Source organism: Vanessa atalanta, chromosome 8, assembly GCF_905147765.1.
Source record: "Vanessa atalanta chromosome 8, ilVanAtal1.2, whole genome shotgun sequence".
In the NCBI taxonomy this organism is placed as follows: domain Eukaryota; kingdom Metazoa; phylum Arthropoda; class Insecta; order Lepidoptera; family Nymphalidae; genus Vanessa; species Vanessa atalanta.
In genome coordinates, this window is record NC_061878.1 from 5,977,181 (window position 1) to 5,993,629 (window position 16,449).

General features: G+C 31.2%; 1 protein-coding gene across 1 annotated transcript; it reads left to right on the plus strand.

Annotated features, from left to right (window-relative positions):
- Positions 1 to 567: 567 nt before the first annotated feature.
- LOC125066082 lies at positions 568 to 11,913 on the plus strand. Its single transcript, XM_047674001.1, has 7 exons — positions 568 to 803; positions 937 to 1,085; positions 1,359 to 1,512; positions 4,933 to 5,523; positions 6,483 to 6,773; positions 7,360 to 7,465; positions 8,737 to 11,913. The coding sequence occupies exons 1-7, from the start codon at positions 755 to 757 to the stop codon at positions 8,900 to 8,902; spliced, it is 1,506 nt and encodes a 501-aa protein (XP_047529957.1). The 5' UTR covers positions 568 to 754; the 3' UTR covers positions 8,903 to 11,913.
- Positions 11,914 to 16,449: the final 4,536 nt, after the last annotated feature.

Consider the following 16,449-nt stretch of genomic DNA (forward strand, 5'->3'; position numbering starts at 1 on the left):
TTACATACCTGTGTATACTTCTTAAATATTTATATACTGCTTATTTCAATCGATGAAATAAACTATACTACACCTTCGACCAAATATTAAGACTTCCAATATCATTTACTTGCGCCCTTTTGCGGATTCATTTGGGTTCACGGTACGATCTACATCATTCGTATATTTTAACCAAATCAGATTCCGAAGTGGAAGCCCTACGGAAATGAAAGCCCTAAAATAAATTTGTAGATTTTCAGCATATAGACGATATGAGGAAGAAGTATATGATATAGAAAAGATTTCTAGTAATATACACAGAATATATTTTTATACTCACAACACATATCGTAACCGATTACGATACTTATAAAAAATGTTTTTGTCAAAATCTATGAGGAAATACTACATTTATTTCATTTCATCATCAGAAATTTCTTTTTACTGTAATATAAATATGAAAAGATCAATTTTACATTACTTATCCTTTTCACCGTTATTTAAAGCTTGCTTAACTTCCTCAATGTTTACATTCTAGTTCAAAATGTCAACCTCAATTGTCACATACGTCAAATTTTAGACAAGTTGTTAAATGGTGTAAAAGTGTGTAGAATAGATGATGACGCAAAATCTTTTTTTCATAATATATTTACTATAGTTTACTTAATAAATCATTTCATTTTTATTAAATTTAAAGTGAAAAGAAATTTATCTGATTTCATATTTTAGTGCAGTTTAGTAGTGCTCTAAGTCCCCTTTTTGTGCTAGATTGATCATGGCTCGTTTCTTATTGCTATTTTGTTTAATGTTTATTTTTGAGAAAGGTATAATTATATTATATTATTCTATATTTCTAAGACCGATTTACTGAGATAAATTATATTTAGTCCTAAAAATTAATTTAAATACTGTTTATTCCCTGAAATTGATATAAAATTAAAATCGTTTCATTTTCAGCCGTATCGGGAATAAAACTAACTATTGTAAGTGACGGTCCAGCTGTACGTGGCTCCAATGTAACATTTACAGCAACTGTGAAAGATTATGAGGGAGAGAGTCTCAAATTTGTTTTCTGGGATGATGCACAGCCCCAACATACTGCTGAGGTGATAACCATACTATTGCGTACATATATATATATATATATATATAACTATAATTAGCATTATAGTTATATATTGTAAATAAAATATACAAATTAATTCTACATAATTTAGAACCTGTTTTGAATGAATTAGACTAAAACTTGATTAAGCATATAATTTCAATAATACAAATAGGTTGTTATTGTATGATTATTATTACACATTAAATTTAAAATTAGAATATTATCATTTAATTAAAAAAATATATAGTGTATAATTTTTGTTTTGTTTCAGTTCATTGAGTCAGCAAATACTTCCAAGTGGGTAGTTGAGTATCCTCGAGACCTTTACGAGCCTGGAGATTATACTGTCAAAGTAAACCTTATGAGGAGCTTTTATGGGATATGGTATTTGGTTACAACATCCAGTACATCATTCAAATTAACAGGTATAAACCATACAAAGTTATTGAAATGATTTTATATATTAAAATAGTTACTTGGTAGTAAGGATTTGTAAAACATTATCTGGGTCCTCTTGTCACTTTTTCTATTGGCAGCACTACTTAGTATTGTTATGTTCTGGTTCAAAGGGTGAGTGAGCCCTTGTTATTACATGCATAAGGGATATTACTTCTAAGATCCCAAGGTTGGTTGTCATTGGTGAGTGAGTAAGTTCTTAAAGCACCAATGGTCATAGAAATGGTGCCTGCCTATACTATAAATAAGAATTATAAATATATATATACAATAGTATATTTTTTTTGTGGTTATAATTTATCTCATGCTCGGCAGTGAAGGAAAACATTGTGAGGAAACCTGTATGTGTCTAATTTCAACGAAATTCTGCCATATGTGCATTCCACCAACCAGCATTGGAGCAGCGTGTTGGAATATGCTCTAAACCTTCTCCTCAAAGGGGAGGAGGCCCTAGCCCAGCAGTGGGAAATTTACAAACTGTTAATGTTATATACGATTTAAATAACTAAGCAAGCTCCATATAAGAACATACATAGATCTAGAAGGTGGTAGTGTATCTATTACGTAAGAAATGGCTAAAAATATCTCTTACAATATATATCTACATAGTATTACACTTCATAACTACATTACATTCATCTCATGTAATTATATAAGCAATAACCTAGTCTGCATTCAAATTTGAAATGCTATTTCTTGATTTTTATATTAATAAATTGTATAGTAAATTGAATTAGAGAAAAGACTCCTGTGGATTGAGTATTATTTGTAGAAATTTTATTTCAACATTTTAATACATAGTTTTGCTTTTTTCTGTATGTTGACATAATTAATTGATTCTTAAACAACACACAAGTGATATAATATATAATATACACCATGGTAGAGGGTTACTTTGTTCTTGTTGGTTTTATTACTTGGAGCCTGTGGCACATGTGTTATTTTTTTTCTGGAAATCTGTCTTTGTGTATTTCCCCCACATGATGTGGGGGGTATGTGGGGTTCGCCGCGCTGAAGGCGCGGTACCTACTCCGTCTTTTCGGGATCGCTTGTGCATACTACCGTGATGTCCCGACGGTAGGGTCACCTGCGGTCCCCCAAATCCTAGGGGGTTCTCAGGGTACAGAGACCCGGTGACTCCGGCGAATTTTGAGTGACATAGTGTTATTAATATTTAAAGATTATTACAATTATATTTATAAATGGAAACAACTACTGTCAAGGTTATAATGATTCATGTAAGACGCGTAATTTAAAACAACACAGTTTGCAGATGTAAAATTTACTCGTTTTAACTGTCACAGTGCAATACGTATAGAATTTCCGTACTTTGTTTGATTCTGTATTTGTATATTGACACGTATTTAGAAGAATTAAAAAAAGCGATAACGCTACGCGAACACGTTAAGCCAAGTAAAATATCGCCTTTCAAAGATTAGGCGTCACAAGCATGTTTAGTCTTTCATTGTATCGTATATCATTAAAATAGAACCATGTTTTTGTATACTCATCTATAATACAATAAATATGAATAATCATGAATTACGACGTTCGTTTGAAGGTTGTGAAACGGAGAAAAGTATTATTTTCCCAGTCTGTTTGTCAGATTAGTGGGTGAATTTGACATGTTTTTGTTAACATGGTAGCTAATATCATAGTACTCAAAATATTTAGCCTAGCCTCAAAATTTTAACAACATTTACAGAAGTCTCACAAACGTTATCTTAAATATACCAAGTTATTTGCCTTTGCGTTTATCGTATTGGGTATGTTGATAGAAAATTTAAAAAAAAACTATACAATTAGTTGCATGCGTTTACAAAACCTTAATTATTATTCATAACGCTAAAGAATAGATACATGTCGTTGAACTTGCTGATAAATATGCCGGAAAACCCACATCCCCTGTGCCCTGTACTTGCAATTTTGCAGTGTAAAGTGTGACAGGTCCGTGCAGCGCAACATCTCGATCTTCACGTATAATTTTAATAGGCGACAGACTTTATTCTCCAAAAATAAAAAAATCGCGTGATAGATAACTTTGAAATAAATATGTAGTAATAATAAATTCAAAGGGCATTTTGGATATCTATTTCTAATTGCTTTTAAGTTTTTTTTAAGAAGTGGATTTTATCATTATGTATGTTAACTTATACTGATATTAGATTTTAAATAAACATGGTTATTTTTATTACTATCAGTATTTACCATGTCTGAGAATGTCTTATTCACGAGACTCGTGAACGAGACATTCGTAGATAATGTCGAAATATCGAGCTCCACCAAATAAAAATAAAAAACATGGTAAACATCCCGTTTTAAATACTGATATACTGATATTTTCCGGTATCAATGTAAAAAATAATCAATGTAGAATAAATGAAATTATTTGAACACAGGATAGCATTTTAAAATAATCGATTTTGATGTTCTAACGTCTAGCTCGTCAGTCTTTCATATCGCGCTAACGCAATCTGCTTCCTATTACAAATTCAGTTTCCTTCCTTCTGCTTTATTGTGAGAGCTCAGCGCTCTCTACCCGTTCTATTATTCTAGAGAAACATCAAAGTTAATTACGACAATCAGTAGTAATTAAAATATTTTTTAATAAAATAATCGACTTGAAATAAAGAAAAATTTTTAAGTTGACTAAAAATAGAAAAATATTCCATCCATAACTTTATATTAAAAACTAGTGACCCGCCCCGGCTACGCACGGTTTCAATGCCGATACTAAATATACTACAGAATGTCTTACAACGTTCGCAGTTTTCATTTAGTTAGACAATACAAACCGCTATGTCCCTGCGTATTTAAGTCTGTAACAGCTTCGAAAATATTTATTTAAATTACATGCTGTACAGGGTCATTTTGATATATATTAAATGCACAATGAATTTAAGGTACTTAATTGGATAAGGATTAATGCTGTATTGTTTAAAATCGCTTCGAAAATAAGCCATTATTTCTCGTAAAAAGTAAAGGATAAAAATTGGTTATTGTGGGTTATCCCTACGAGATATACATATACCATCGCGGATTTTGTTGAAGACCTTTGCAAGGTGTACTGTAGTAGGTACATCATTTTTATCTATCTCATAGGTTTCAGCCAGCGTTTGCAATGTAAGCGCAAAAAAATGTTTATTTACGACATCACTTTAAAATTAATAAAACCTCTAAAATTATCGGTGTTTCTCTGCTATATATATATATAATATAGCGGAGAATCTCAATCTATCTATTAAAAAAAAAATCGCTTCCAAATCCGTTGTGTAATTTTAAGGAACTGAGCGTATATAGGGACAGACAGCGGTAAACGACTTTATTTTATACTATGCAATAAAGATATGTAGTTGCATATTTAAATATATTTATTTTCCTTCTTTCAGATTCATTAAACGGTAATTTAGTACTTAACCAGAACGACGTGGACAGACCTAATAAGTTTGTCGCTGTCAATAAAACTGTACATCATTACATTAAATTGCCTGAAAATGAGATACAATTTCTTAAGAAGAATGCTTCAACGGTCATCACTTACTGGTTCATCGATTGCCAGTATATTGATCAAACTGCAGATTTTTCACTGAATTATACATACCAGGATGTTATGAGTGATCATTACATTGATGCATTGGTTGTTGCGAATAACCAACCACTGCCACCAATTACTACAACCACCACAACCACAACGACGACAACTACTACGACAACAACGACAACAACAACTACTACGACTACCACAACAACAACTCCTAAACCAGCAACTTTAATACCATCAAGCACAACACCTCCTACTACTATTAAAGATAGTGTGGCAAGTGGAAATGTTACACATAAATTGTATAAGAGAGCGCTGTCGAACAAAACCACGAAAAAGAAGAGCGCTATAAAAGATTTCATATGCCATAATTCGAGCATCGTACCAATTGGAGATACGTACACATATGGCCACTATCAAGAAACTATCAGCGTCAGAGGTACTTTGATTTTAGAAGCATTATTATTTTTTTAAAAGTATAGGTGGTACCACTTGGCGTCAGGTAGGATCCACCCACTATTCCATCACCAAAAAATAAAATATTTAGTATTGTTGTGTTCCGGTTTCAAGAGTGACTAAGTCTAGTGTAACTACTGGCACAAGGGACGTAACATCTTAGATCACAAAGTTAGTGGCGCCTTGGTTCTGTAAGAAATGATTAAAATTTCATACGTCGCCAATGCCTATGGACGGTGTGGCCACTTATTAGGTGGTCCATTTGTCCGTCTGCCTAACGATGCTAGAAAACGATCTTTCTGGGTTACATTGCACTCATAAGTTTTTCTATAAATAGTGATAAGTGTAGTCACACATTATAGTGCTTGCTGTTTGCACCTATGTGCCATTTTCCCTCAGTCTCATAATCCAAAGGGACGGCAATCCGATATCACAGGCTCTCCTGTGATGTCAGGCTTAAGACCAACGGCTCTACCCCTTTTCCGAGGTATGGGAGTATTATGGATGCCAACTTCCAAACTTTAGGCTGCTTCAGAATTGCTTTACGGAAATATCCAATAACTTTTTTCTAAACCAACCAGGTATCATGGATCCAGGGGATCTGATAAGATTAGTTGTATTATAATAATTGGGGTCCCTGCTTAAAGTGCCAAAGGATATAAAGGGGCGAAGGTGATGTTAATATTATACATGATATCAATCGAATTATTTGACTGAAGCCCAGTCATTATACTGTACTGTATTGTAGTCTTACCGTAATTTACTTTTGTTTTGTTGTCCCTTCCTATCAGTAATTTGTATGTAGCAGGCAATTGTATTTTCTGTTACGCCTCTTGGAAAATTATATTCCTTAGACATAATAAAATGTTCCTTGATTATAGGAACCGAACATTAAACAAAATGTTTAACTCTGTTGATTTATATCATTGACTGAAATTTCAGAATCCATATCTGTAGTCAATATTACTGGATTGAACTGGCTGCAGCATGGCGACTTGCTTAATTTACAAGTGAAGTACACAGGCTCTCCTCCATTCGACTATTGCGCTATATACAAGCTGGGACAGTACAATGTAACGGGAAACGAGACCTGTTCTTACAACACAAGGACGTCGTCGAACGCCTTCCCATTAGTTCATTACTTCTCTGATAGCGACCAGCATACTGTTGTCGTTGTGATTGAGAACGATTTGGGTAAAATAGTCTCGAGGGCAACCATCAATATCTATAAAGGTAGCAATTTTTCTATTTTATAAATTGTCAATAAGTGGTAAAAAATATATATCACATTGTATATTTGTATGACTTCAACTCTAAATGAAAAATTTTATCTTGTGTTTTAATACTCTAAGAAAATTTCCATGTTTCGATGTACTCAGATAAATATTCAAATAAAAAAAGGCAGATGGAGTGCACGAAACATTAAAGTAAAGCAAAGATGGCGAATAAAAAATTAAAATCAAATACAAATTCTCGGTAGTGCGAAACGACGCGTATGTTGGTTAACACGTCCAAAGTTTTGTCACTTTAATTATTATGTATTGACGTACATAGTTACTACACACACTACTGAAAATACGCATTCGATTTTAATTTTGTATTAGCTTTTATTGCGTCAGTTAAATGTTCCGTGCGTTCTTGAAGATAAATATAGCAAAGTAGCTATTTATCAAAAACATAGGCTGTATAATAATAAAAACCATTTTTTTTGGTTGATCTTACTGTTTATAAAGATCGTAGAATTTTAAGATTTTTAAATTATTTTTTTATAAATATTATAACTATGTCATAAAAACAAATGAATCATATTTTCCCTTAGCTTCGGTGCATGCTCAGCTGTCGGTGATAGTGGTGCCGGTGGTGTTCTGTCTGGTTGCTGTTATTTTGGTAGTCTTCGGCATCGCGTACTATCAACATCGGTCTAGGTTCGTATTATATTTAGATGAGGGATGAGTGAATCGGTGTAAAAGATGCGACATGTCTATTCCAATCGAAAAAGGCATAAAGAAAATTAAATCTTGGATTTACATACACCATGCTTTTTATAATACAACACTATTAAAATACTTAACAATTCATCTTTAAAGGTCGCCACACACGAGTCACCGTCCACAACCACAAAACGCCGCTACTGTGTGTGGCGGCCATTGGCGTCAACCGTGTGTGGCGAGTCCGTATAAAATGTATGAAAACTACAGGAAATATGCCGGTGGCGGCGTTTTGTGGTTATGGCCGGTGGCTCGTATGCGGCAACTCTAATAGTACTTCTATATTTTCGATAACAACTTTGCCGACTTTCAAAACGCCAATATTTAAGAATCTATTATAAATACATACAAAAACAACTGCACCAAAATTGTGAACACAAACGACAAACAAAAACGAAGCATTAATATATATGACATCATAATTGACATCATTAAAAAAAGTCTTCTCTGATAATATAATATTACTTACATTGTAATTAAAATAATGCAATTCAGAATTTATAATTTACAATTAATAAACATAAAAGTAATAACTATTTTTTTCAATAATGTATCTTATCTCTATAGAGGTAAAGCACCAATTAGATTGGCATAATTTGAGAACCATTTTATGACAAAGTTGGTAACAAGTATTGTTATATTAACATATTGCATTTAAATTAAAAAGTAATTCCTGAGTTATCTGTTGGTTCTTCTCGGTATAATCTTCATTCTGAACCGGTATATCTATGTAAAATGACAATTCAAATGTGTTTGTAAGAACCAAGAAAAAAGTATTTTAAGTTTCAAAAAAAAAAGATAAGAACTAACGTAATTTTATATTTGTGTGTATATGCTTAGTATGAAATGTTTTACCTAAAATGCGCTTTTATCATTTAGTGTCTTTTAAAACTAAAGTCTTTGCCCTTTAATCTAATCTTGTAGCGAAAAAAACAAAAGCAATGATAACTTTATAAACGACCTAGAAGACAAAAACGTTTGTTTTAAATTTTAATATAACGTTTTAATGTCTCAATATTTATTTTTAAATATTTATAGCAAACTAGTGTTTCTACCAATCGGTATTCAATTTTTCCTTCTTGTCTATTATTTGTGACGTCATCATTCAAATAATATAAATTGATTTCCACATCTCGTATTATACAAATGTGGGATAATTAGCGATGTTTACATATTAATTTAATTAATATGAACTTTAATATTCTCAGATATACAGTTGAAGTGGCTGATTTCGATTTCGGACAGCAGGTCAATCTAGACTACAAAACATTCACCGAGCGTCTCAGAGCCAGCTTTCGAAACGCGTTGAACTTTAGACAACGCGACGATACGGAACCACTAACATCAGATACGAGATACGACTCGATGACATAAGAGTGAGTATTGTATGAATGGTATTGTACATATAAGGGTTAAATTTCACGTGAAACCTTTTGAATTTAACCGACCAATCAATTTCGACAATTCAAATTTAGATCTTTATTCGTCGAGTCCAATTCGCCAAAATGATATTGTATATGAAATTGTTTTTGTTTACAAAAGTGATTTGTTAATTAAAATTGTATATTTTTGTTTATTGATTATATTAATTGTGCGGTGTTATTTAACCTTAGTCGATGATTAGTCGGTTAATCAAATAGGTTCAGGAGTTCAAGATAATATTTCCACTTTCCACATTTGCTCAGAAATGGACTTATATTTGGCACTTCTTATTAGACGTTCGTTGTTTATTTTATTTTTTGCGTTATATTTATATTTATATTAAAAAAATCATTCCATTACGACTATATGTGATTGCAATTTGTAAAGATAAATTATCGCACGATGAAAAACTTAATTCAGTATATTGTTATAGTTCCTAACCCTAGTGCTAGAGTTTTTAGGAGTAGTTTCAAAATAATACACTAGTATTGACTTAAAGCGATTGCGATTAATAACGACGTCGGTAATTTAAAAATTAATTTAAATTATAAAATAAATAAGCCTTAACTGTATAAATTTTTTCGATAAAATACCAGTTTACGAAAATATCTAAATCGAAATTTTAGTTCCATCACTATTTATAGTTTTTGTAATTGTTATTTATATCAAATATGATCATGTGTTGTTTTTTTCATTAATATATATGTGAACCGCTCTTATATATAATTTTTTACCGCATTTTATTTTATTTAAATATTATTATTGCAGTTTATATAATTTGGTAATATATTTATGTGTATTAATAAAATTTAATGCGTAAAAGATTATTATTTATGATAACACGTATTATTATAGTGGGGTTACATATACAGACACTATAAATAATACACTAATAAAGAAATTATTTTTTCATAAACAGATGATTGTATTTATGACGTAGCGAGCAACGGACTTATTGCAATTCGCCAATTAAAAAAACGATATTTTTAACTGATTTCATATTAATCACGATTGCTACAGAACCACGATCGTGACGAAATATACTTTTGTATTTGAATGTTCAAAGCATTTAACAATTAATGATATACATGTAATATTAACTATAGACAAATAAAGGATTTATTATCTGTCCTTTTCTGTTGGTAAACGCAGCAGCTGGCTCGCTCTATAGCTTTGTCTCTCTCACACGTTAATATATTAATTTTTAAAAGCTATTGGTACGTTCAATTCTATTTTTTTTTTGTCTTTGAGTCTAACTTATTCGATGGTAGGTTGTCTTTCAGTTGATTGTGACAGTTCAATTCTCGGTCTTGATTGTCGATTAAGAGAATGACAATTAGCGAGAAGTTGTAAACAAATTATTGTCGTCATGGTAAAAGAAAAGGCCAAATTTAGTTTATATAATTGCGGTTTTTTTTGTAAAAATAATGTAATATTGGTAATCAAATAGGAATTATTATCTGTCCTTGTAAATGAAATAAAAAAAGAACTATTCATAAGAAATACGTTTTGTAATTTTCATAATTAAATCAAGCTTTATTGTAGGTATTATATAAATAAGCTTTATATTATAGACTGATATATGCTGGCATATGTACGCATTACTATAATATTTTTTTTAGGTATGTAACTTTGACATAGGTTAAAAACGAGTTATAAAAAAAAAAAAAACATTCTAACGTGCAACAAACAGACGTGAAAATCTTTAGTTTTAATCATCTGTATTTCAAAATATAATTAATAATTATTATAAAATGATTATCTGTGGTAATTTTATTGCCAAATGCATGCAAAATTGATTTCAATTAAAATTGTATCGATACTATGAACAACACTTATATTCAAATATAATTCTAAACGTCATATAAATAAAGATCAAATATGATGTTACAATATAATGTGTTATTGTTGTTCACTGTATTGATGAAATATTAACAAAGTGATCAGTCATGTTTTGTGATATTATAGGTTAAATTAAATAGATTTACTTGTATTTATATATTAGTTCTAGAATATTATGTATAAACCATGTATCTGTATTTTAGAAGCAAAGTACCTTGTAAACCTATACATATATTATATTCCCTTATACTATTTATGAATTATCGGTGCCATATAATTGTTAAAAAAAAAGAAATGTATCCCTCATTCCAGATTACTAAACTATTTGAATTTACGTTTACGCCTTTGTCGCTATATTTTGTTTAGTTTGTTTAGAATGTTTGTCTTGCTCTTTCAAATATCAAATTAAATATGACAGAAAGAGAAATGAATGTTTGACTAAACACACCCTAAATAATCTTTGTAAGAAAGGCCGTTACTGTCTAAAGGAGTTTGCGTATTGAGTATCCTCTATTATCATAAAAGTTAGACTAAAACATAATACAATACACTCGATAATAATAATAAAAATAAACATGCGTTACTTTGTATATGAGAAATGAAATTCGAGGAACTTTGTTTGGCTACTAGCCATTGAAGAGTTTCACTATTAAAATCCTGGGTCCAGGATCTTTGAATCTGTTCGATGAAACCAAATGATTTTGTTGTCATAATTCTATAGTTTCGAATCGATATATTGAATTACATACAATTGAAACTAAGATAAAATCTGTTGAAATTAATGCAAAACCGAGTCCAGACATAAAAAACTATACAATAACGGATGAAGTTTATTTATTTATTTGCTATATAAATATTATATAATAAATTGTAAAATAAAAATTATATGTTATCACTTGTTTTTAGAGTTTTTTTTAATCTGTGTTATAAAAAAATATTTTTTTGAAAATTATGTCTTTCTTTAAGTCACTAATATTAAAGAGTATACGTTTTTTTAATTTAAATCTAGTCCTAACCTTATAATGTATTGAAAATTTGTAGATAAAAGTTCTTATATAAATAATAATTAATATATATTATAAGACGTATTATCAACTGTTTACACCTTTGCCCTTATTATCTCTATAAAATGAGAGTTCTATGCCTCTAAACTACAGAATGTGTAATTAATTTGTAGTTATAATAAAGTGTTAATTGAAAATAAATGTTTATTTTTTGTTGTATGAACTCCCTTTTTCCTTTAATATTTAAAGTTAAAAAAAAAGATAAGATTTCAAATAAATGAAATGTAATTATTTTTATTTTTTAATGTAAGGATTTGTGCTACATATTTATCGTCGTTCGTTACAAAAATATAGTTAATCCAATACAATATCCTAATCTGAATTGATAATTAATTTATTAATTAAATACATAACACTTAAAAACAACGAATATATGTGGTATAATAAGATATTTAAGTTAATTATTTTAATGTTACACCTCCTTACTACAGGATTTATTTTTTATAACTATGATGACACTAGACAGTTGTCAGGGAATGTAAGGCAATGTAAGACGTGTTAATTGAAAATCCGAAATTATTAAAGAAATTTTACTTTTTAAAACGTTTCACTCACAATAATCCCACATATATGTAGATTGTTGTCTCGTCATAACGCTCAAACATATTCGCCCAATTCAATTATCATACAAAAACATTGCATCCAGTCTGGAATTAAGAAAAAAAAGTCAAAACTATTTCATGAAATGAAAACTTCAGTGAGTTTTTAAAACCTACATAAAGAAATGAAGTGGTACGAAGAGTTCAACCAACATAAGAGCAACGTTGTAGGTCACGCTCAAAACCCTCTCGTAATAGAACCCTTGCGGTGAGTTACACGTGAATGTAAATGTGACACTTGATGAGATTCTAATTTAATTTTCCATGTATTATGAGTTTTTCACGAAAGTTTTCATTTTCATTGTACAAATTCGTTTCGTTACACTCATTCGGTATTTTTTAATTACGTATTTGTAAGACTGTTTTAAATTATATAGAGAATAAATATACAAATAACACGAAATGAGATTTGAGAAGGTAATTAACAACTGTTGTAATTTTTTAAGTAAATTTTGAATAAAGTCTCGGAGCCGAGGTGACGGAGGTTTAATCACGTGCATCTTGAATTAATCACGACAATTGAGGGTTTAATGCACGAATTTTTTTTTGTACGTTAATAATTAGCATTCTCAATCTTTTTACCTTTTGTAGCACCGTATTTATGTACATAATAAAATATGTATGAAAATTGAGATAAATGTTTATTAAATGCATTTTAAGAGATAACATAATAAATTTCTTAAGATGTTAAAAATAGATGATAATGATAAATTGTAAATTTTCGTCTTGGCAACCTGCAAGAAAAGAGCGTACTTCCTTAAAGGCCGGCAAGATGTCCACGGGCGGTGGTAGTCACTTTCCATCAGGTGAGCCACCTGCTCGTTTGCCATCTATAACATAAAAAAAATCGTTAAAGCGTGACTACACTTTCTCTCATACACACACACTCACAATTACATACTTAAACATTACACACAACATCATACTATTAATATAGTATTACATTCAAATTGTTATAAAATAAATGTATTATCGAGGCATCACGTAACTTTTGCGGACACGCGTTCGAAAAATGTGCTCCTACCGTCATGCAGTTCACCTTGGACGGATGCATTATGCATCGAGTATTATTATATATTATTTTAAAGTGATAATTAAGTTTTCTTTACTTCTTTAAATAATAATTGTTATAAGTATTTATTTTTCTATTAGAAAAAAGCAGATTTATGAATTGGTTAAAATCTATAAATCTTTTTATAATAAAACTAGAAACGCGCCTCGGGTGCAATGCTGATACTAAATATACTATAGGATATCTTTATATACAACGTTCACAACTTTTTCAGGCAATTCAGGGCCATATTGATCTTTATTAAATGCACAATGCAAATGTATTTAAGATAGGGTACTTGATTGGATAAGGATCAATGCTGTGTTGCTTAAAATTGCTTCGTAAATAAGCCATAATTTCTCGTAAAAAGTAAAGTACGAAAAATGGTTATTGTGGGTTATCCCTAAGAGATAGACATATTATACCATCGCGGATTTTTCGTAGAGATTATTTAAGGTGTAAAATACTGTAGTACATTATTTTGGTACATCTCGTAGGGTTCAGCCAACGTTTGTAATGTAAATGCAAAAACCGCAACAAAATCCGTTACGTATTTTTAATGATGTTGGCATACATAGGGACAGACAGCGGGAAGCGACTTTGTTTTAAACTATGTAGTGATTCATTACTGGATATTGGATGAAATTTTGCAGCTTACTTGATGGTAGGGCTTTGTGCAAGCCCGTCTGGGTAGGTACCACCCACTTATCAGATATTCTGCCGCCAAACAGCAGTATACAGTATTGTTGGGTTCCGGTTTAAAGGGTGAGTGAGCCAGTGTAACAGGAAGAAGGGACAGCATCTTAGTTCCCGAGGTTGGTGGCGCATTGGTGATATAAGGAGTGGTTAATTTTTCTTACAGCGCCATTGTCTATGGGCGGTAGTGACCATTTACCATCAGGTGATTTATTTGCTCGTCCGAATACCGGTAACATAAAAAAAAACATGTGAGCTCACAAAGTCAGCACAGTGGTTGCAGAGGCAAGCATGGCCCAGCTATGGGACATATACTTTACGTTTATTTAGTCTAGTCATAGATGTAAGTATGCCACTTAGGAACAGTGTATTTATCACCAAGAGCGATGGGATTGTATCAGGATATAAGGTAAAAGCGAGAACGAAATTAAATAAACTTCAACTGTTAAACACAGATTTCTGTAACATACACACGGGGGATCTACTAAATTATAACGGCTACGATACGTTCACGATTCTATTCCGATTCAACTTAGCTAATTCCTCACAACAATAAAACTCAGCTTAATCGTAACTGAGGGCCAATTATAATTATATATATGTGTTACAATATGTGTCTTAAATATCGCAACTGGATTGTTGTGTTAGTACAATAGGAAAGCTGGTGAACTTAACGGTTTCGATTCGATTGCAATAACAAAACATTCAAAATTCCAAAGAAATTGATTACGAGTCTGCCGAGACAATGGAGTCATGTACTTACTATTTCATTTAGGTTTAATTCGACGGCATATACTGTTTCGATTAAACACTATACTGTCGCAGCCGAGAGGGCACCGTAGATTGAACACGTTCATATTTATTGAAAATTCTGGGTTTTAACCCAGACCACTTTATGCACGAGTTTTCATGTGCTCATAATTCGTTTAGTTATTGTTGGTGGTACAAATATCGAATACCAGCATGTAACGAATTAAATTCTGCCATATTTTTAACCACCAAACCGCATTGGACTAGAGTGGTGGAATAACCTCAAAACTTTCTGAGTAGGCCTCTGAGAGGCCTTTGCCCAACAGTGAGACATGTACTGGTTATAAAATGGGAGTAATAGAAGTCGTTGGTTTCGCATGTATTATTAGTCTATGGTATACAAAAGTATAACATAAAATATATGTAACTGTGTAATAAAAATTAGTTCTTTTAACGCTTCGCTCTGTAAAAAGTGGAATGATAATGACTGCATTTTTATTCGTAATACACTCGCAACTTTGTTAAAACAAATGAGTTTAATTTTCATTTAACAACGAACAAGGAAACTAGTGGAAAAAGGAGCATTCGTTTTCGCAATTAATTAAAATTTCTACACACTAAGCGAAGTCTAGCCGTTTAGCGGTCGGGTTAAATCTCTTCAATCGCATAGCGAATACACCACGAGCACAGTTTAATAGCCTACTTTGCTTAATAGAATTAATTTTCCGCGACGCATAATGCCTCACTGTTTCATTTTACGCGCAAGCAATAAATAAAGATCTTTGAGTAACTTCTTGCAATAACCGTTGACAATTTAACATTCAAAGTTGGAATATTCGTCATTACGAAATAAAATAAATTATGAGAATTTTATTAGATCCTTTTTCGGTTTCTGTCATAAATGTTATATCTGTAATTTACTATATACAACTCCGATTTACTTTATTTGAGAGTTAATTTAAAATTGTATGTACTTATTACGAATTATTTTGATGAATTATATTTTTCATCATTATGCTTAACGATTTAAATTTCATAAAAAATATTTACAAATTGTTGTATTTTCGAATTATGTATGTATAAGTTGGAAAAAGTTGATTTCAAAATGCTAATTAGCTTCGTCATTTGCCACCAACTTTTCATGAAGGCTTGTAACTTGTGTTACAAGGGTACTTGAGCATCGTTATTGAGTCTATCTATATAATACATACCGAGTATTTATTAATACTATTTTTAGGCTGATGGAAAGGCAGGAGTTATCAGGATCTATAGCTTTACTTGCTTCCAGAGTTACGGAATGGTAACAGTGCCAACTTTTAGCTGTTACTGCGCGAATTTCTCGGAAATACCTGACAACTTTTAATGGTCCGACCTTAGACTCAAACCAGCGCCTCATGATTTGGTCGTTTAAGCTAGCCGCTAGACAAAATAGCAGTAAATGTAGGTAGATAAGAAAATACTTTATACGACCAATTCAATTGAAAGAATTATGAGTTT